General features: G+C 36.9%; 1 protein-coding gene across 4 annotated transcripts in view; it reads right to left on the reverse strand.

Annotated features, from left to right (window-relative positions):
- SBF2 (SET binding factor 2) overlaps positions 1–21267 on the reverse strand; it is a 465356-nt gene that overhangs the window by 221806 nt on the left and 222283 nt on the right. For all 4 annotated transcript variants that reach the window (XM_032640039.1, XM_032640040.1, XM_032640038.1 and 1 more), the window contains 3 exons: positions 19244–19366; positions 17834–17944; positions 16060–16165 (listed from right to left, as the gene is read on the reverse strand). In XM_032640039.1, the coding sequence (XP_032495930.1) occupies positions 16060–16165; positions 17834–17944; positions 19244–19366 (340 nt within the window). The remainder of the gene's footprint in view (positions 1–16059; positions 16166–17833; positions 17945–19243; positions 19367–21267) is intronic.

Genomic DNA, 21267 nt, shown 5'->3' on the forward strand with positions numbered 1-21267 from the left:
AACAAAATACTAGCAAACAGAATCCAACAGCACATTAAAAGGATCATACACCATGATCAAGTGGGGTTTATTCCAGGAATGCAAGGATTCTTCAATATACGCAAATCTATCATGTGATAAACCATATTAACAAATTGAAGGAGAAAAAACCATATGATCATCTCAATAGATGCAGAGAAAGCTTTTGACAAAATTCAACACCCATTTATGATAAAAACCCTCCAGAAAGTAGGCATAGAGGGAACTTTGCTAAACATAATAAAGGCCATATATGACAAGCCCACAGCAAACATCATCCTCAATGGTGAAAAACTGAAGGCATTTCCACTAAGATCAGGAACAAGACAAGGTTGCCCACTCTCACCACTCTTATTCAACATAGTTTTGGAAGTTTTAGCCACAGCAATCAGAGAAGAAAAGGAAATAAAAGGAATCCACATCGGAAAAGAAGAAGTAAAGCTGTCACTGTTTGCAGATGACATGATACTATACATAGAGAATCCTAAATATGCTACCAGAAAACTACTAGAGCTAATCAATGAATTGGTAAAGTAGCAGGATACAAAATTAATGCACAGAAATCTCTGGCATTCCTATATACTAATGATGAAAAATCTGAAAGTGAAATCAAGAAAACACTCCCATTTACCATTGCAACAAAAAGAATAAAATATCTAGGAATAAACCTACCTAAGGATACGAAAGACCTGTATGCAGAAAATTATAAGACACTGATGAAAGAAATTAAAGATGATACAAATAGATGGAGAGACATACCATGTTCTTGGATGGGAAGAATCAACATTGTGAAAATGACTCTACTACCCAAAGCAATCTACAGATTCAATGCAATCCCTATCAAACTACCACTGACATTTTTCACAGAACTAGAACAAAAAAATTTCGCAATTTGTATGGAAACACAAAAGACCCCGAATAGCCAAAGCAATCTTGAGAACGAAAAAAGGAGCTGGAGGAATCAGGCTCCCTGACTTCAGACTATACTACAAAGCAACAGTAATCAAGACAGTATGGTACTGGCACAAAAACAGAAAGATAGATCAGTGGAACAGGATAGAAAGCCCAGAGATAAACCCACGCACATATGGACACCTTATCTTTGATAAAGGAGGCAGGAATGTACAGTGGAGAAAGGACAGCCTCTTCAATAAATGGTGCTGGGAAAACTGGACAGGTACATGTAAAAGTATGAGATTAGATCACTCCCTAACACCATACACAAAAATAAGCTCAAAATGGATTAAAGACCTAAATGTAAGGCCAGAAACTATCAAACTCTTAGAGGAAAACATAGGAAGAACACTCTATGACATAAATCACAGCAAGATCCTTTCTGACCCACCTCCTAGAGTAATGGAAATAAAAACAAAAATAAACAAATGGGACCTAATGAAACTTCAAAGCTTTTGCACAGCAAAGGAAACCATAATCAAGACCAAAAGACAACCCTCAGAATGGGAGAAAACATTTGCAAATGAAGCAACTGACAAAGGATTAATCTCCAAAATTTACAAGCAGCTCATGCAGCTCAATAACAAAAAAACAAACAACCCCATCCAAAAATGGGCAGAAGACCTAAACAGACATTTCTCCAAAGAAGATATACAGAATGCCAACAAACACATGAAAGAATGCTCAACTTCATTAATCATTAGAGAAATGCAAATCAAAACTACAATGAGATATCATCTCACACCAGTCAGAATGGCCATCATCAAAAAATCTAGAAACAATAAATGCTGGAGAGGGTGTGGAGAAAAGGGGACACTCTTGCACTGCTGGTGGGAATGTGAATTGGTTCAGCCACTATGGAGAACAGTATGGAGGTTCCTTAAAAAACTACAAATAGAATTACCATATGACCCAGCAATCCCACTACTGGGCATATACCCTGAGAAAACCAAAATTCAAAAAGAGTCATGTACCAAAATGTTCATTGCAGCTCTATTTACAATAGCCCGGAGATGGAAAGAACCTAAGCGCCCATCATCGGACGAATGGATAAAGAAGATGTGGCACATATACACAATGGAATATTATTACTCAGCCTTAAAAAGAAATGAAATTGAGATATTTGTAATGAGATGGATAGACCTAGAGTCTGTCATACAGAGTGAAGTAAGTCAGAAAGACAAAGACAAATACCGTATGCTAACACATATATATGGAATTTAAGGGGAAAAAAATGTCATGAAGAACCTAGGGATAAGACAGGAATAGAGGCGCAGACCTACTGGAGAACGGACTTGAGGATATGGGGAGGGGGAAGGGTGAGTTTTGACAGGGCGAGAGGGAGTCATGGACATATACACACTAACAAACGTAGTAAGGTAGATAGCTAGGGGGAAGCAGCCGCAAGGCACTGGTATATAAGCTGGGGGCTTTGGTACAGCCTGGTGGGGTGGGAGGGGGAGAGTGGGAGGGAGGGAGACGCAAGAGGGAAGACACATGGGAGCACATGTATATGTATAGCTGATTCACTTTGTTATAAATCAGAAACTAACACACCATTGTAAAGTAATTATACCCCAATAAAGATGTTAAAAAAAAAAAAAAAAAAAAGTCATTTAACAAATACTTATGACCACAAAGAATTCAAATCTAAAACTGTATATCTATAGCCCAAGTAACAATCCACAGAAGACCAACTCAAGCAAAACTTTGTAAAAAGTTATAGCACATTTCCTTCCTTGTTGAACAACACAATTGGTTCTCTGGGTCAAGGGTAATCACATCAACCCCAAATGGTCCAGATTCCTAGTCTGTGCCTGTTCTGAATGACCAGGTTTTTAAATCTACTTTAATGTTTAAATTTAAGAAGCAGGAAACAAAAGAGGCTTTAGGAGTGGAATAGCAAACAAAGGGAAAGGATAATATAGAGTGAATAACTGGAGAATTAAAGCAAGGAACAAACAGGAAGCAAGTGCCTTGGCAGAACGAACTCTTTTAATTAAAACTTTCTTCTCCCCTTTCTTCCTGCCTCTACTGTTAAACCCTTACCTAGCTGCTGAGATATGTAAGAAACTGCTAAACTCTAGGGATAGATATAAAAAAAATTGAGGCAGGTTTGTAGGAGCTCACAGCTCAGTGAAGATGGCAGGTGGTAAAAAAACAACACACAACAGAATAGCGACCTGTAAAAAATGCTACAGAGCACAGAAAAGAGGATAATTTATCCTGCCACCATTTGTAAGTTGCATACTTAATTGTTGGAATAACCATATTTTATAAGAATATTAATCTCTAAAGTGCTCAAAGAGGAACTTCCCTGGTAGTCCATGGTTAAGACTCAGTGCTTCCACTGCAGTGGGCCCACGCATTTGATCCCTGGTTGGGGAACTAAGATCCCACATGTCGCGCAGCGCAGGGCCAAAAACAGAGCAAAATGATATTTTACAACAAGAGAACTTTGTGACAGTGGTGGATAACAGTTAATAGTTATCTTGCCTCAGACATCTGCGTTCATTAAAGGATAACTCAATTCAAGACAGAGGTAACTATTTGGTGGTAGCATTTAAACGCCATAAAAGGAAAATGGAGAAGATCGTTTTGAATCAGGATTCTTATGAACTGTCCTCAAATGATATCATGTAGCAAGCACATACTTTATGTGTAATTCTAGCAAGTGTAGTACATTAGTCAACAAGCACTCCATTGGTCAATGACTGTCAGTCTTTGGTATTTTTAAAATGGTTTCCTTTATAAAACTAGCATAAATATTTAATGTTTAATTTTGAAAAGAAAGCAATCAATTTCCTGATAACATTCTGACTACTTCTGAATGCTCAAGCTTCATCAAACATCTTACCATTTCATGAAGGCCTGTCATGGCTCTATACTGTTGCTTATGTTCTTCTTTCTGCCTAGAATGTCCTTCTTCCACTTTTCTAGCTAGTAAAAGTTAGCTCTTAGTATCTCTATTATTGCACTAATTATACTGTACTGTAATTTTTAAAATGTATCTGTTTCTCCACTAGGCTAAAAGTATTATCTGGGATAAGGGCTGAGGTTGTTTCATCTTTATATCCTTAGTGACTAGCACAGGACCTGGCACATGGTAATGGTTTTGTAAACATCCGATGAGAAAAATATACTCCTGCAGATAGGCATTATAGAAAGTTTATTCTTTGTGCTATTTATTACCAAGACGTAAATTGAACAGTCTTCCCTAGAAATTTTAGGACTCTGTAATAAAGCAGACATGGTAAGAAGTTTCTTCAGAAAAGTGCTCCAGAACAGACTAGTGAGAAGATTTATTTCAAATCCCCAAGACAAACAGTTGACATCCTAAACTGCCAAAATGATGGATTTCCCTGGTGGTGCAATGGTTTAAGAATCCGCTTGCCAACGCAGGTGGACGTAGGTTTGATCCCTGGTCTAGGAAGATCCCACATGCCGCGGAGCAACTAAGCCAGTGTACCACAACTGCTGAGCCTGCGCTCTGGAGCCCGCGAGCCACAACTACTGAGCACAAATGCCACAATTACTGAGCCCGTGCGCTGCAACAAGAAGCCCGTGCACCATAACGAAGAGTAGCCCCACTTGCCGCAACTAGAGAAAGCCCGCGCGCAGCAACAAAGACCCAGCACAGCCCTAAATAAATAAATAAATTTATAAACGGTTCAAAAAGTGATTAATCATAATATAGTTACAGTAAAACATTAAATTTCCTATTTCCTTCTTTCCTACCTAGAGCACAATATGCCATTTATAGTAATGGTCTAAACTCTTGTGCCTGCAAATTCTCCAACTACCATTTTTTCTTTTTTTTTAATTTTAAAAATTGATTAATTAGTTTTCGGTCACATTGGGTCTTCGTTGCTGCGTGCGGGCTTTCTCTCTCTTCGTTGCTGTGTGCGAGCAGGGGCTACCCTTCATTGTGGTGCACAGGCTTCTCATTGCGGTGGCTTCTCTTGTTGCAGAGCATGGGCTCTAGGTGCGCAGGCTTCAGTAGCTGTGGCTCACGGGTTCTAGAGTGCAGGCTCAGTAGTTGTGACGCACAGGCTTAGTTGCTGCGCAGCATGTGGGATCTTCCCAGACCAGGGCTCGAACCCGTGTCCCCTGCATTGGCAGGTGGATTCTTAACCACTGTGCCATCAGGGAAGTCCCTCCAACTACTTTTTAAACTACATGTATTGAGAAAGAAAACGGCTACTTCAGTTTTTTCCATTATAACTGAGAATAAGACTAAAACAACTAATAATGCTATATGAATAATCTAGGAAAACTAATGAAAATAGTAATATGATCCAAGACAGTAGATTCTGATCATTTAAGGAAAAAGAACAAAAATCATTCTACAACTGATGCACTAATCATGTGGTTCATAAATTTACCAATCAACATATTCTTCTTAAAGGTGTTACCTTTAAAGAGAACCATTTTCCACAACCTAAGCCTTCATTCTTTCCTCTGACATCTTTCTTCTATTTCAGAACATAAATTATTTTTGATACTCTTATAAAAGTTAATGTCACTTTAAGAATAATTATATAGCATTACAAACAGAAGCTTTTCCAGAGGAAGACAAAAGAGAGAATGTCAGAAGTTTTCCATTAAAATATTTAAAAGCAGAAAATAACTTTCTAAATAGCAAGTTATGGTTACAATCAACATTTTAAGGATATTTATGTAAAAAGGAAAAATTATGTTTATAAGATAAACTGAAGAAAAAACTCTAGCTATTTTAATAATTTTTAAAAATCTATATTTAGTATTAGATATAATACACAGAAATATTGACTCAATAATTGCTAATGAAAAACTGACTAAATATGGGTGAGCAAAAAGAAAGTATGCATATAAAAAGTTTATACCAGATGGAATCATGAGGAAATAAAAATCTTGATCAGAGCAATAATGAATAAGGAGATTGAAACGGTAATCAAAACCTCCCAACAATGAAAAGTTCTGGACCAGGTGGTTTCACTGGGTGAATTCTACCAAACACTTAGAGAAGAATTAATACCAATTCTTCTCAAACTCTTCCAAAAAACTGAAGAGGAAGGAACAACTCCCTAAGGCCAGAATTATCCTAATAACAAAGCCATGTAAGGACTCTGTAAGAAAAGAAAACTGCAGGCCAATATTACTGATTAACATAGACATGAAAATTCTCAATAAAACACCAGCAAAATAAATTCAGCACATTAAAAGGATCATATACAATGGTCAAGTGGAATTTACTCCCAGAATGTAAGGAGAGTTCAACATATACAAATCCATCAATGTGACATATCACACTAATGAAATTAAGATTAAAAAAATCCTATGATTATCTCAACAGATGCAGAAAAAACATCTGATTGAACATTCTTTCATGATAAAAACTCTCAACAAATTGGGTATGGAAAAAACATACCCCAACATAATAAATGCCACATATGACAAGCCCACAGCTAACATCTTATTGAATATTTAACAGTGAAATCATGAAAGCTTTCCTGCTAAGATCAGGAACAGGACAAGCTGCCCACTCCTTCAACACAGTACCAGAAGTCCTAGCCAGAGCAATTAGGGAAGAAAACGAAATAGAAAGCATCCAAATCCGAATGGAAGAAGTAAAACTGTCTCCATTTGCAGATGATATGATCTTATATATAGAAAATCCTAAAGACTCCACCAAAGAGTTGTTAGAACTAATAAACAAATTCAGTAAAGTTACAGGATATAAAATCAACATACAAAAACCAGTTGCATTTCTATATACTAACAATGAACTATCTGAAAAAGAACTACATAATCCCATTTACAGTAGCATCAAAATGAATAAAATACTTAGGAATAAATTTAACCAAGGAGGTAAAAGATCTGTACATTGAAAACTATGACACTTTGATGAAAGAAACTGAAGAAGACACAAATAAATTGAAATATATTCCATATTCATAAATCAGAAGAATTAACATTGTTGAAATATCTATACTACCTCAAACCACCTATGGATTCAAAGCAATCAAAATAATTATATTTTTCATAGACATAGAAAAAAAATCAATCCTAAAATTCATATAAGTCCCTAGATAGCCAAAGGGATCCTGAGAAAGAAGAACAGAGCTAGAGGTTTCACAATTCTTGATTTTAAACTATATTACAAGGCTACAATAATCAAAAAGTATAGTATTGGCATAAAAACAGACACATAGATCAATGGAATAGAATTGTAAGTGTAGAAAGAAGCTCACACTTATGCAGTCAACTAATATTTGACAAAGAAGCCAAAATATTCAATGAGGAAAGGACAGTCTCTTCAACAAGTGATGCTGGAAAAATTGGATATTCGTGCACAAAAGAATGAAATTGGACCCCTAACTCACACCATTCACAAAAAATAACACAAAGTGTATTAAATAATAAAAGAACCAAAACTATAAAACTACTAAAGGAAACAGGGAAAAATCTTCTTGATATTGGTCTTGGCAATGATTTTTTGGATATGACACCCAAAGCTCAAGCAGCAAAAGCAAAAATAAACAAGTGGGACTACACCAACTAAAAAGTTTCTGAACAGCAAAAGAAACTATCAGCAAAACGAAAAGGCAGTCTACAGAATAGGAGAAATTACATGCAAACCATCTATTTGATAAGATATTAATATCTAAAATATATCAGGAACTCATACAACCCAATACCAAACAGAAAAAAAAAGATTTAAAAATGGGCAAAGGACTTGAATAGATGTTTTTCCAAAGAAGATATACAAATGCCAACAGGCACATGAAAAGATGCTCAACTTCACTAATCATCAAGGAAATGTAAATCAAAACCACAATGAGATACCATCTTACAACAGTTAGAATGATTTTTTTTTTTTAAGATGTTGGGGGTAGGAATCTAGTAAGTTATTTATTTATTTTTGCTGTGTTGGGTCTTCGTTTCTGTGTGAGGGCTTTCTCTAGTTGTGGCAAGCGGGGACCACTCTTCATCGTGGTGCGCGGGCCTCTGACTATCGCGGCCTCTCCCGTTGCGGAGCACAGTCTCTAGAGGCACAGGCTCAGCAGCTGTGGCTCATGGGCCCAGTCGCTCCACGGCATATGGGATCCTCCCAGACCAGGGCTTGAACCGTGTCCCCCACATTAGCAGACAGACTCCCAACCACTGCGCCACCAGGGAAGCCCCTAGAATGATTATTATCAAAAGAGAAGAGGGAATTCTTTTACACTGTTGGTGGGAATGTAAATTGGTCCAGCTACTATGTTAAACAGTATGAAGCTTCCTCAAGAAATGAAAAATAGAACTACCATATGATCCAGCTATTCCACTTCTGGGTATATATCCAAAGGAAATGAAATCACTATCTCAAAGAGGTATCTATACTCATGTGTTCATTGTAGCATTATTCACAATAGCCAGGACATGGAAACAACCTAAGTGTCCATCAACGGATGAATGGAAAAAGAAAAAATATATATACTACACTGGAATATTATTCAACCATAAAAAGGAAGGAAACCCTGTCTTTCATGACAACATGGATAGACCCTGAAGGCACTATGCTAAGTGAAATGTCAGATAGAGAAAGACAAATACTCTATATATTCTCATTTATATATGGAATCTAAAAAAACTGAACTCATAGAAATAAAGAGTAGAATGGTGGTTGCCAGGGGCTAAGGGGTGGGGGAAGTGGGAAGATACTGGTCAAAGCGTAAAAATTCCAGGTATAAGATGAATAAATTCTGAGAATCTAATGTACAGCATGGTGACTATAATTAACAATACTGTATTACATACTTGAAAACAGTGAAAAGAGTAGATGCTAAATGTTAACAGCACACACACAAATGATAGTTATGTGAGGGGATGGAGGCGTTAACTAATCTTATTGTGGTAATTATTTTTCAGTATATACAAGCATCAAATCACCACATTGTAAACCTTAAACTTATATATGTTATATGTCAATAAAATATCAATAAACACAGATGTTACGTGCTTAATGTTGTTTTACTACGGAAACAAAGTGACAATAGCTAAAGGCCCAAGATCATTTTAGTCTGTGACTTTAAAAATATCTAATAAGTAGTATACTACAAAAATTAGGGAATAAGTATTCTAAAACTAGTGTATTTGTAGTTAAAAACCAAATTATAGGTGAATATATATGACAAAAGATGTAATGAGAATTTCACAAAATTATTTGGGTCAAGGAAGGATACCTGAGCTATGGATTAGATTAAAAAATCAGAGGGGCTACAGCAACCAGTTCTTGTGAATATAATCTTACTAATGTAAAAAAAATTACAATTTTCCACACAAAACACAAGTCTTCAGGTAAACAAAAACAATTCACATAGACTACAAAAAGATACAAACAAATAAATAAAATAGGTGTTAAGTTGGAGCTGAAGATGGTTAACAGAAAATTTAAGGAATGAGGTGGGTAATGGCAGAGGTCCACATAATTACTTCAGGCAAACACAGAGACCTCTGAAACTGTGAAAAACAAATTCATTATCATAACAATCCTTGGAGAGAAGAACCAAGGAATGCTATCATTACATTTAGACTTTTTACAGGAAAACTAGTCAAGGCTACAAAAGAATCTTAGAGTCTTATCTGCTTCCTGTCTGTGCATTTTGTAAAATCTACCACCACTACCCCACCCCAATCCAGGTAGTGAACTCTGATAATGGTCTAATACTGACCTTCAACAACAGTCCAACCAAAATGACTGGTGATAAGAGCATGCCTTCAGCAGAATTATCAGTACCACATGCTCTGAGAACTACAACTCTGCATACAGTGCTGTTTTAGAAGCATCTTTCTTTCTCCTTTCCTTTCTTATCTTTTCCTTATTCTTTCCCTGGAAAAGTAAATTTTGAATATGTAAGCAAAAGATAACTAAGCTCAAAATACTAGAGAGTAAAATAATGACATTTGATATTCAAATGGCTAATCACTGTGTTATGGCGCACTTCATCCATACACAGAACTCTCCTAGGAGATATGACTGCCATTTTCTTCATGGCTAGTGTATTAATTTATTCAAGAAAAACCGATGCCTTCTGTGCCCAAGGCACTATGCAGATACACAGAATGCAAAGAATAATAAGACAAGGCAGTTCTTGAAGCTCCCAGTCAAGTCAGGGAAAACTCCCTATTAATAAATAAGGAAAAAGCAGAGTAGAACTTCCATACTCTCCCTTGAAGACATTTAGGAATCAATATATCAGTCCTGTACTGCCTATCTCTAGACTTTTTGTTGTCTGAGGATAAAATCTCTAATTTATTCAAGCATTGTACTTTTTTAAAAAATAAAAGGTATACATATGAAGAGTTAAATAGTTGTACAAGTTTTCTAAATATTTGTATTGTAAGATAAAGGACAAATGTAGAAAAGCATACAAATCAAATGTACAGCTTAATGAATTATCTTACAAACACTACCTAGGTCAAGAAGGAACTTTGCTAGGCAGCCCTAGAAGCCCCTTCTATGTGCCTCTAATCACAACCACCTCTCTACTGCCATAAGTGACCAATATCCTGACTTTATTAACCATTTTCCTGACTTCTCCTATAGACATTCTTATCACCCAAATGTGCATCCCTAGACACTATAGTTCAATCTCACTCTATTAAAAATGGGATGTGTTTCAAATCTTTTTTTAAACAAAATTTTGGCCACACCGCATGGCACGCAGGATCTTACTTAGTTCCCTGACCAGGGATCGAACCCACACCCCCTGCAGTGGAAGCACGAAGTCTTAACGACTGGACCAGCAGGGGAGTCCCTCAAATCCCTTTTAATCTAGAGGTTCCTCCTTCATTCCTTGTAATTTATTTGTTAAAGAACCTGGGACAGGCTTCCCTGGTGGGGCAGTGGTTGAGAGTCCGCCTGCCGATGCAGGGGACGTGGGTTCGTGTCCCGGTCCTGGAGGATCCCACATGCCGCAGAGCGGCTGGGCCCGTGAGCCATGGCCACTGAGCCTGCGCGTCCAGAGCCTGTGCTCCGCAACGGGAGAGGCCACAGCAGTGAGAGACCCGCGCACCGCAAAAAAAAAAAAAGAAGAACCTGGGACATTTGACCAACAGTTTCCTAGAGCCTGGATTTTGACAACTGTAGTCTCTTGGGCCAACGTGTTCCCCATCTTCTGTATTTCCTATGATCAGAATCAGATTTAAGTTCTCTGGCAAAACACAGGTAGTGCTTGGCAAGGTTAGGAACATAATATCTGCCTGTTTTTCTTCTGCGAGGGTTGTAAAATGATGTTCTATTTCGATAATTTCTTTTTCATTTATTTTTGAAGCTTTTCTAGAACTTTAGAGAAACTAAATTATACAGGATGCATTCTTTCTTGTCTGTTTTTTTTTTTTTTTTCTTTATGCGGTACCCGGGCCTCTCACTGCTGTGGCCTCTCCTGCTGCGGAGCGCAGGCTCAGCGGCCATGGCTCACGGGCCCAGCCGCTCCGCGGCATGTGGGATCCTTCCGAACCGGGGCACGAACCCGTGTCCCCTGCATCGGCAGGGGGACTCTCAACCACTGCGCCACCAGGGAAGCCCTGTTTTTTTTCATTGAATATAATTATTTTCAAATTAATCCATATGGTAATTGTAAGGCCAGCAGGTCCGAGGAAGGGCCCAGGGAGCCAGACGGAACCCCCGCCAAAGTGGCTGATGAAACCGACACCTGACATTGCCACAGTACTCGGCCCCGGTCTTCCCACTCCCCGAGGGGCGGAACCAACGGCTCTGAGGCTGATGCAACCGACACCTGACATTGCCACAACAACCGAGAGATTACCCAAAAAGGGCTGCTTCACACAGCAAGCACCTCCCCTGCGTCCACCCCTATAAATTTTGTTCGCGCCCGCACCTGGGCGAGACTTCTCTGGCCCCTTTCTCTCAGACCAGTGAACCTCGCCCGGGAGCGTTCCCAAATAAAGCATGTTTAAACTCTCCTCCGTTATTGGTGCCGTTCCTTACAGTAATATGTATCAACAATTCATCTCTTTATATTGCCCAGTAGTATTCCATTGTATGGATATGCCACATATTATTTATCCATAACCATTATTCATTACATTTATGGACACTAAGCTTGTTTCCAGATTTTCACTATTATAAAAATATGGATATGTCCATTCATTTACAAGTATTTTTTATGGACAATGCTATCATTTTACTTAAGTAAACGCCTAGGAGTGAAATGGCTGGATTATTTGGTTTATTTAACTTTTTAAAAAACTCAAACTGCATTCCAAGGTAGCTGCCCCATTCACACTCCCATTAGCAGTAAACTGAAGTTCCCATTCCTCCACTTCAGGCAGCCCTCTGAAAAGCTGGAATGCTAATATTCCCCTCCCTCCTTCTCAAGGTATTGTGCACCTACTCCCAACGCAGCAAGCCACACCTCATTCTCCTTTGTTCCCAGTGGCCCTCAGGCATCCCAAATATGCTAATTTTGTCAGTGCTCCGAATATGGCAAGACAGAAACCATTTCCTTGGCCCTGCACTTTGTAAATCTGGAACATTGGACGGACACTCCACTTTTCTCCTTCCCTTTCCCCAAGGAGAAGCTGCAAGCTGGGCGTTCTCTTCCAGTGCTGGCTGTGCTGGCTTGGGGGTGAGGCTGACCAGGTAAAGTGAACTTGCTCTTCTTACCTGTTTCAATGTAGCTGTTCTCAGCTCTGTGATCAACTGGGGTACCACACCTTCTTAAGTAGCTTCTGGAATTCTCACAAAGGTTTTTTGGTCTGTATATAATTGTTAAATTGATGTTTCTGTGGGAGAACGAGGACTGGGACTTCCTATTGTGCCATCTTGTTGATGTCACTCCCTAAATTCTCACTCTTGACTGTCCATCTCCTTCACTATTTAAGCATAGTTATTTTAATATCTGATAACTACCTTCTGGTGCCCCTGGGGGCCTTTTATATTGTCTATGGTTTCTTTTATATTTCTTTCAGATAGCTTTAGTCCTCATGCTTCTGGTTATTTTTTTTAACTTGATGGTCTGCTTTATTTTTTTTTAATTAATTTTTTCATTGGAGTATAGTTGATTTACAATGTTGCGTTAGTTTCTGCTGTACAGTAAGGTGAATCAGCCATACATATACATATATCCACTCTCTTCTAGACTCCATTCCCATATAGGTTGTTACAGAGCACTGAATAGAGTTCCCTGTGCTATACAGTAGGTTCTTATTATCTTTTATATACAGTAGTGTGTATATGTTAATCCCAATCTCCCAATTTATCTCTCCCCCTTTCCCCCTTAGTAGCCATAAGTTTGTTTTCTACATCTGTGACCTATTTCTGTTTTGTAAATAGGTTCATTTGTACCATTTTTTAGATTCCACATGTGTTATCATATATTTGTCTTTTTCTGTCTGACTTATTTCACTCAGTATGACAATCTCTAGGTCTATCCATGTTGCTGCAGATGGCATTATTTCGTTCTTTTTCATGGCTGAGTAATATTGGTATATGTGTACCACATATATTGGTATATATGGTATATATATGGTATATATGTACCACATCTGCTTTATCCATTCCACCGTCGATGGACATTTAGGTTGCTTCCATGTCCTGGCTATTGTAAACAGTGCTTCAATGAACACTGGGGTGTCTGTATCCTTTCAAATTATGGTTTTCTCTGGATATATGCCCTGGAGTGGGATTGCTGGATCATATAGTAGCTCTACTTTTAGTTTTTTAAGGAATCTCCATACTGTTCTCCAATAGTGGCTGTACCAATTTACATTCCCACCAACAGTGTAGGAGGATTCCCTTTTCTCCACACCCTCTCCAGCATTTACTGTTTACAGATTTTTTGATGATTGCCACTCTAACAGGTGCAAGGTAATACTTCATTGTAGTTTTGATTTGTATTTCTCTAATAACTAGTGATGTCGAACATCTTTTCATGTGCTCTTGGCCATCTGTATGTCTTCTTTGGAGAGTACTGGGCATACATGTAAAAATCTGTAGATATATTGGAGGCCTAGAATGCAGTTATCTTGCTCCAGAAAGGATTTACTTTTACTCCTACTATAAGGCTAAAGATAGTAGCATTAAGGATCATTTTAATCTGTTTCTAGGAACTGAAATGATTTCAAGCTGTACTTCAGGCCCTCAGGGGGACTGTCTACTTGTGATATACCCTCTCCCAGGATATGGTCCTTTATGGTCCCAACTCAAAGCAAGAGAGCTTTGTAAAGGAATTTCCCTTGGTAAAATGTGAACTCCGATTCTCCCCTTCGCCGCTGGATATCAGTAGTACAGAGATCAGTTTTTCAGTAACTTCTTTCAAAATCAAGAGATGCTTGAGAAAAAGTGGTCCCAAATATCTGGTTCACTTCTCTAGGTTTTTTTCTTCTCTTGGACCATAGTTTGGTCATTATTTACTGCTTCCGACGCTTTCAAGTAGAAGTTGTTTATGCTTGTATAGCTTTCCAAGTATTCATTGTTAAGGGGGTTAGTCTGAATTACAAAGGCCATCATTACTGGAAGAGAGGTCCAGGTTTTATAAATTTATACTTTATCTATAGCAGTTTTTCTCATCAGGAGTGCTACTAGTATTTGAGGTAAAAAATCTTCTCGTGCACATATATTATGCATGAAGAATGTTTAATATCCCTGGGTCCTAGGCATGAATGCCAGTAACAATCCCTCCCCTCCCCTTCAAATCATTGTAAAAATGCAAAAGCATGAGAGGTTTATAAGGCACTCATTAAGTATAAGATCAATGGTAGCATTTGGGAATGTGAAATTTTGTGTCATATCCTTCTATTCCTCTTCATGGTAGACCTTTGCTTTGATTGACCCTTTAGAGGTATACAGGCCCTCTTAACTGAAAAAGGTCAGGTGAATAGTGGTTAGATAAAGTCAATTAAGTCAGTGATTAGGAGGGACCATGGACAGGCTGTAGGTAGTCCATGAACCCCTAAGATTATATCTAAAAGTTCGTGGAGGGAGGTTTTAGTCAACAAGATGTTCTTTAGAGAAGTAAGTACCACCAGGGAGACAGTACCTATTTCACACGTTAAGGAAAATAGCTTTAATTAAATTAGAACTTGGTTGAGATGACTCAATGAGCAGAAACTTTCAGGGAGGAAGAGAAGGAATATGTAATTTTTGAGAGTTTAAACCCCTAAGGTGGGGGCAGATGTAATAGAGAACTACTACTTTGGGGTTGATGTCACCTTTCATCTTTATTAGGATACTAGAAACTCTACTTGTATTTACATTAATCTCTTGTAAGGCTTTCTAAATTTCACTGACTGAAGTCACAGCAGAAGAATTAGGATGGGGCCAGTAAAGAAAAAGGAGAGATAAATTTCAGAGTTAAGCAGGGAGTAAAATTCAACATGAGATAGGAGGGAAATAAGAAGGTAGAATTTTTGTGCAAGGAATTAAGAATTCCATGGAGAACTACTAGACTATGAGCCCCAGGAAAGGGAAGGTTTCAATTCAACTAGAAAAAGACAAACACAGATGGAGAACAATGAGAAAGACTGAATCAAAGAGAGTGGAACACTCTTACACAGGTACATATAAAGGATAAGTACGAGGTAAAGTAAGTGGGAATCTCTGGCAGCACTGGTCTAAAACATACTTATTTTTAAGTTATAGTACTCCTTTAATGAAGTATGAGCTGTCCAATGTACAGAGGGCACTTTCTAGTGTCCTCCCCCTAATACATCATCCTAGCCATTGCTAGAAAATTAAAGTCTGATACAGGTGGTAGGATGAAAAGGATGGGACTTTTAGTTCTATCCAACAAGGTTTCTATAAAAGCAATTCATCTAAGGAAAAACAAAATATACTATCTATTCGTCTTTTAAAGCACAGAAGATATGTTTACTTTCTAAAAGCTTAATTGACTTAAGAGCAAAAGGGGCCTGGGTTAATTTTAAAAAAGAATGAATACTAGTTAAGATTAGAACCCATATAATTATATAGTTTATATATCAGTTATCTAATGGTTTGCTTTTTATTTTCCTGATTTATGTCAGGTGATGTAGGCTTAAAATAAATCTTTTTTTCATAGGCTTTTATAAGAACACTGAAAATGGGAGAAGGAGACATACCCAATTGCTGGAACAGGAGGGCCGCACTAGTGCCTGTGACAGGAAGACTATCATGCAAGGGAGTCTGGATCAGCTGTCTATCTCCTGCACCCAAGGAAAACAGCTTCTGCAGAATGGGCGGAAAACACACACACACACCACAAGTGATTTCTTTTCAGATATTTTCTTAAGATAAAAAAATCCCTTTGAAGTTCAAATTTAAAGCAGATGATGACCATGTAAGATCCAATTAACAGATGTGAAGGGCAATAATGCAGCCCAAAACATTCAAGTTACTTTGTGTCCAAATGAATACAGTACAAGAAAATTCAGTAGTTGAAAGGTGAAAATTTAGTAATCATGAGATACACAAATCATTGATAATAATACTTAACTAAAAAATAGTAAAATGTTAAAGCTAACATTTATATGACAGTTATATGTCAATAAAAGTGGAAAAACAAAAGAAATACAGTAATATGAACCATGCATGTAATTTTAAAATTTCTAGCAGCTACAATAAAAACGTTTTTAAAATTAAAAAATAAATAAAATAAAATCATGTCAACAAAATCCCCATCATAATAAAGGCTCATAGAACAACTCGGCTGCTTTAAAGTTTAGGTCCAATCATGACCAAACTCACATTTCATATTATGCCCTTGTAGCAGAAATAGGAGAATGAGGGAGGAGAGTGCAGGAGGAAAAAAACCTTAAGAATAACCAAAAGGCGCTAGGAAAGACAGGAGACAGCTAAAAAGGCAAAGGGCACGGGAAAAAGATGCCATTTTTACTATGAGTAACATCTCTATCGGACCGAGGATAAAAAACTGTAATTTTTAGAGGGCTGTCCTTTTCCTCAATATTACATAAGAATAAGCAAAATAAGTGATCAGCTAATCAATTTTAGGACTTAAGGAAAGGAGCCTTTAAAAAAAAAGTTCTCTAGAAATATTAAGTCATAGCAACTGAAGTTCTCATTTTTCTACTTCAGAGACGAATATAAAAATTTCAGGACATACAGAAGATGAAAAACATGCCACTTTGAGAAAGTTTTATTTCAGTAGAAGAGTTTAATGTCCTCATGGGCTCAATCTATGACAAAATCCTTGGGAAATTTTAAGGTATAGATTATATTTTCCAAAGAAGATCTGTGATTTTGGACAATGGTTAACATTATCATTACTAAAGGTAGCAAACTGAAATGAGAAAAATAAGCCCTCCTCTTTTGAAGCTTAAATGCAAGCTATTCTATTAAAGATTACACACAACATACAAAATGGTTTTAGGACCACATATAATTGCTTTTAACCAGGGAAATGAAGAATTGAATGAATCTATCCAGAAGTAGTTATAATGTTACAAAGAATTATATTAAAAGTTTTCTTAATGTTACCTCCTAATTTTTATCCCTGAAAAAATTTTTAAGTTAATAAAATGAGGCGTAATCATAGAGAGGAATAATAAGAAAGGTACAAAGAACACATCTGAAGTTCAACTTAAAAAAGTGTATTTCCAAGAAAGCGTAAGGTAGAGTTCAAGTTACACAGAATATGACTTCTAACTATGCTATGTGAAAGGTGAACCCTGTGTTAAAATTAACCCTATGACCTAAGAATGGAATCTTGAGTCTCTAGAAGGTAGACCATAGGGACAATGCTTAATTAAACTAAGATCCTCTTTAAAATGAAAATATTTAAAGAATTCTTTCTTTCCTTTTCTTCATAAATTAAATTTACTGGAGGAGAGGAGAAGAGAAGCAGGCCCTCTTCATCTCCCTTTTTATTCTATTTACCTGAGACCCTCCAGCCGCTGGGACAAGACACGCACACAGGTTTGCAATGAGACTTTCCAAGGAGACATTCAGAGTGTCCACGTATACAGTATAGATCAAACCCAGGCAAGCCTGAAAAGAAAAGATGCATGTAGTTATTTCATGGAAAAAGCAAGCACTAAAAATAAATTGTTGTGACATCTGCTTCCAGGAAAATTTCTCTTTGAACCTAGTAGATTCTACAGTGACCATGGAATAAATTTTAAGCAGCAAATGTTATTAAGTTTATTAAATTTTCCTCTATAACCAGAAGCTCTAAATGAGCTTTTGAGATGAGTTTATAAAAAGCAGAAATCCATAATTCGTAAAACAGGTGTTTGTGCTTAGATAATCACTCTAGCAAATTTGTGGGGCTTAAAACTGTTTCTGTCTCAACTTATTTTGCAGAACTCCAAATTTCAAGATAAAAACTTAGAAACTTTATCTTGTTTTGTGATTCTTATAAATTCAGAACATTTATTCTACAGAAAAACTTAACTTATGTGAATTGTTACAAAGAATAGCAAAATAGAGACAAGATATGATTAACACTTTAAGCTCAGAAGAAGGTAGGTAGTAAAATGGAAGATAAAATGTAATCATATGAATCTCTCAGTTTATCAAAACATAACTAAAAAATTAGCATCTGTTAGGAGTTAGCCACTGTCATGGAAATCTTGACACTAAGAATATATATAATCTCAACAATATGAAAAAGTTTTCCAGAAATTATGTATCAATTTCCCAAATCCTTGAGAAATTTTAAGGTATAGTTTATACCTTCCAAAGAAGATCTGTGACTCTGGACAATGGTCAACATTACTATTATTAAAGACTGCAACTGAAATAAGAAAAATAAGCCCTCTTCTTGCAAAGCTTAAATGTATTTATAACTAAAGTAAATTTTTTCCACATTTGCAAATTCTAACTATCTAAAAAAATAAAATATCTGGAAGTAAACAATATTTTAAAGCTATATGGATAGCAGTATGATCACAACTATTTGAAATCACAAATACTTATCCTATTTCCTTGAACCTGGACTCCTAAAAAGAAGATCAACAAAAATACACCAAGTTGTTATATTACTAATGCATTTTAAATTTGATACAGGTAATCAAATGATTTCTTTAGGATTCATAAATTTTGGAGTCAGTAAAGATGGGACCTATTTTAAAACAAACACTACATCCTTAGAAGTTTAAATAGTCATATTAACTTACTCAGGTACTTATTTTAACCAACATGAAATACATTTCTTCTGTTCACGGTAATTTTATTGATGAATTCCTAATCAATTTCATGATATTTTAGATACAAAGAATTTGAGGTTCACTCAAAATAGATTTATACAATAATACAAATCAATAATGACAACTATGAGTTCTTTACCCTAAAAATTTCTGGATAATCTAATCTGGATACCAACACCAGGCTTTTGGGAGCAAACACTTCTGCAGGCTGAATTAAACCAGGCACTTCCACTTCACCTTCAATCTCATCTTTCTTTGTTCCCTAAAGAAAGAGACACTGTAATCAACAGATGAACAATTTCCTAGGTTTATAACTCACAAAATATAGACATATCACACACTTTCATGTAATTTACAAAATCCAAAATTAATTACAAAATGTAATTTACAAAACTCAAACTAAAAATAAACATACTTTGAGAGGAATCTGAGAAGCAAGTAGGCAAAGAAATTATGAAACAGGGCATACTTATTTCATTTTTGAAAACTCCTTAAGCTCCAGATATATACCACAATTTTATTTGAGCATTTGGTTTCTGTGTGAGGTACCAGTAATCAAAGGTAAATAAGACACATTCATTAGTGACCCATACAAATACAAATGACACTCACTTAATGGAAATTCAGTTTTCAAGGAAAGAAAAAATCTGTTTTAGAAGTAAGGCACTACTTTTCATTTTTGCTTTTTGGACTTCTCCCAATCTTTCAAACAAAAGCGATAATCATTTAGGATTATGTTGCAGAATACTCACTGCTCTTAAAAGTAAAGCCCAATCAGCTCTAAATTCTTTTTGCTCAGAAGCAACAATGTTGATTTTTTGAAAACAGAGGATATTTTTATACACAAAACTGAGTTTCAGGGGCTTCCCTGGTGGCACAGTGGTTGAGAGTCTGCCTGCCGATGCAGGAGACGCGGGTTCGTGCCCCGGTCCGGGAAGATCCCACATGCCGCGGAGCGGCTGGGCCCGTGAGCCATGGCCGCTGAGCCTGCGCGTCCGGAGCCTGTGCACCGCAATGGGAGAGGCCACAACAGTGAGAGGCCCGCGTACCGGAAAAAACAAAAACAAAAACAAAAAAAAAAAAAAAACTGAGTTTCAGAATGTACCTAGTGCCACTGAACTGTACACTTAAAAATGGTTGAAATGGTAAAGCTTATGTTATGCATATTTTAGCACAATAAAAATATCTAGAATTTTTTTAAAACCCTAAATGTTCAGTGATTAAATACTAGTTAATAAAATAAACTTTGAAAGATATTATTCTCATTAGTCAACAAATATTTCCTGTGCACCTATTGTTCCATAATACTATATGACGCACTATAAAAGTTCCAAGTGAAAAGAAAAAAAAAACAAGGTAGTATTCAGATTTATTTCTATATAATATTCTAAGATGCTAGGACATTTTCCCTAACTAGAATCCTCTTCTCTTTCTTTTCCATTAATCAAAGGTCCAGCTTAGGAATTATCTTCCTTCCTGAAGCCTTTCCTTTACTGATTTTTCTCCTACTATTAATTCTTAGCACAGTTCATCAACATATCACACATTTGCTCATACTTATCTCTCCTGCCAAACCTCTCTCCCAAATGCCACAAAATGCCATATCCAACTGCCTGCTTGACCTCTCCACTTAGATGACTAATAGGTATCTCAAACATGTCCAAAATACAGCTCCAATCTTTCTTCCCAAACTCTACTCCTCCTGCAGTATTCCCTATCTCAGTTAATGGAAATTCTATCCTCCCATTTAGAAAATCAAAAATCCTGATTCCCCTCTCTTTCATAACCCGTATCCAAACTGTCAGCAGTTCTGATTTCTCACCACCTCCACTGCTACCACAGTACTGTGAGTCACTATCATCACTTGTCTGGGTTATTTTAACAGCTTCCTTTAGTCTCCTCTGTTCCTCTTTAGCCCCACTTTGCTTCCTTGCTGCTCCTCAAACATGCTGGGCATGCTCCCACATAAGGGTCTCAAGAACTTTGTTATTCCTTTGCCTGGAACAGATACAATAAATAATTCCCTCATCTCCCTTGGGTCTTCATTCAAGTAAACTTCTGCTCTGTTTAAGCCTTTGTTGGCACCCTACTTGAAACTGCAATGCCCTAACACTCCCTATATCCCCTTCCTTAATAAAAATAAAATATATTTTATTTTTCTCC

Source organism: Phocoena sinus, chromosome 8 (genome assembly GCF_008692025.1).
Source record: "Phocoena sinus isolate mPhoSin1 chromosome 8, mPhoSin1.pri, whole genome shotgun sequence".
Taxonomy (NCBI): Eukaryota; Metazoa; Chordata; class Mammalia; order Artiodactyla; family Phocoenidae; genus Phocoena; species Phocoena sinus.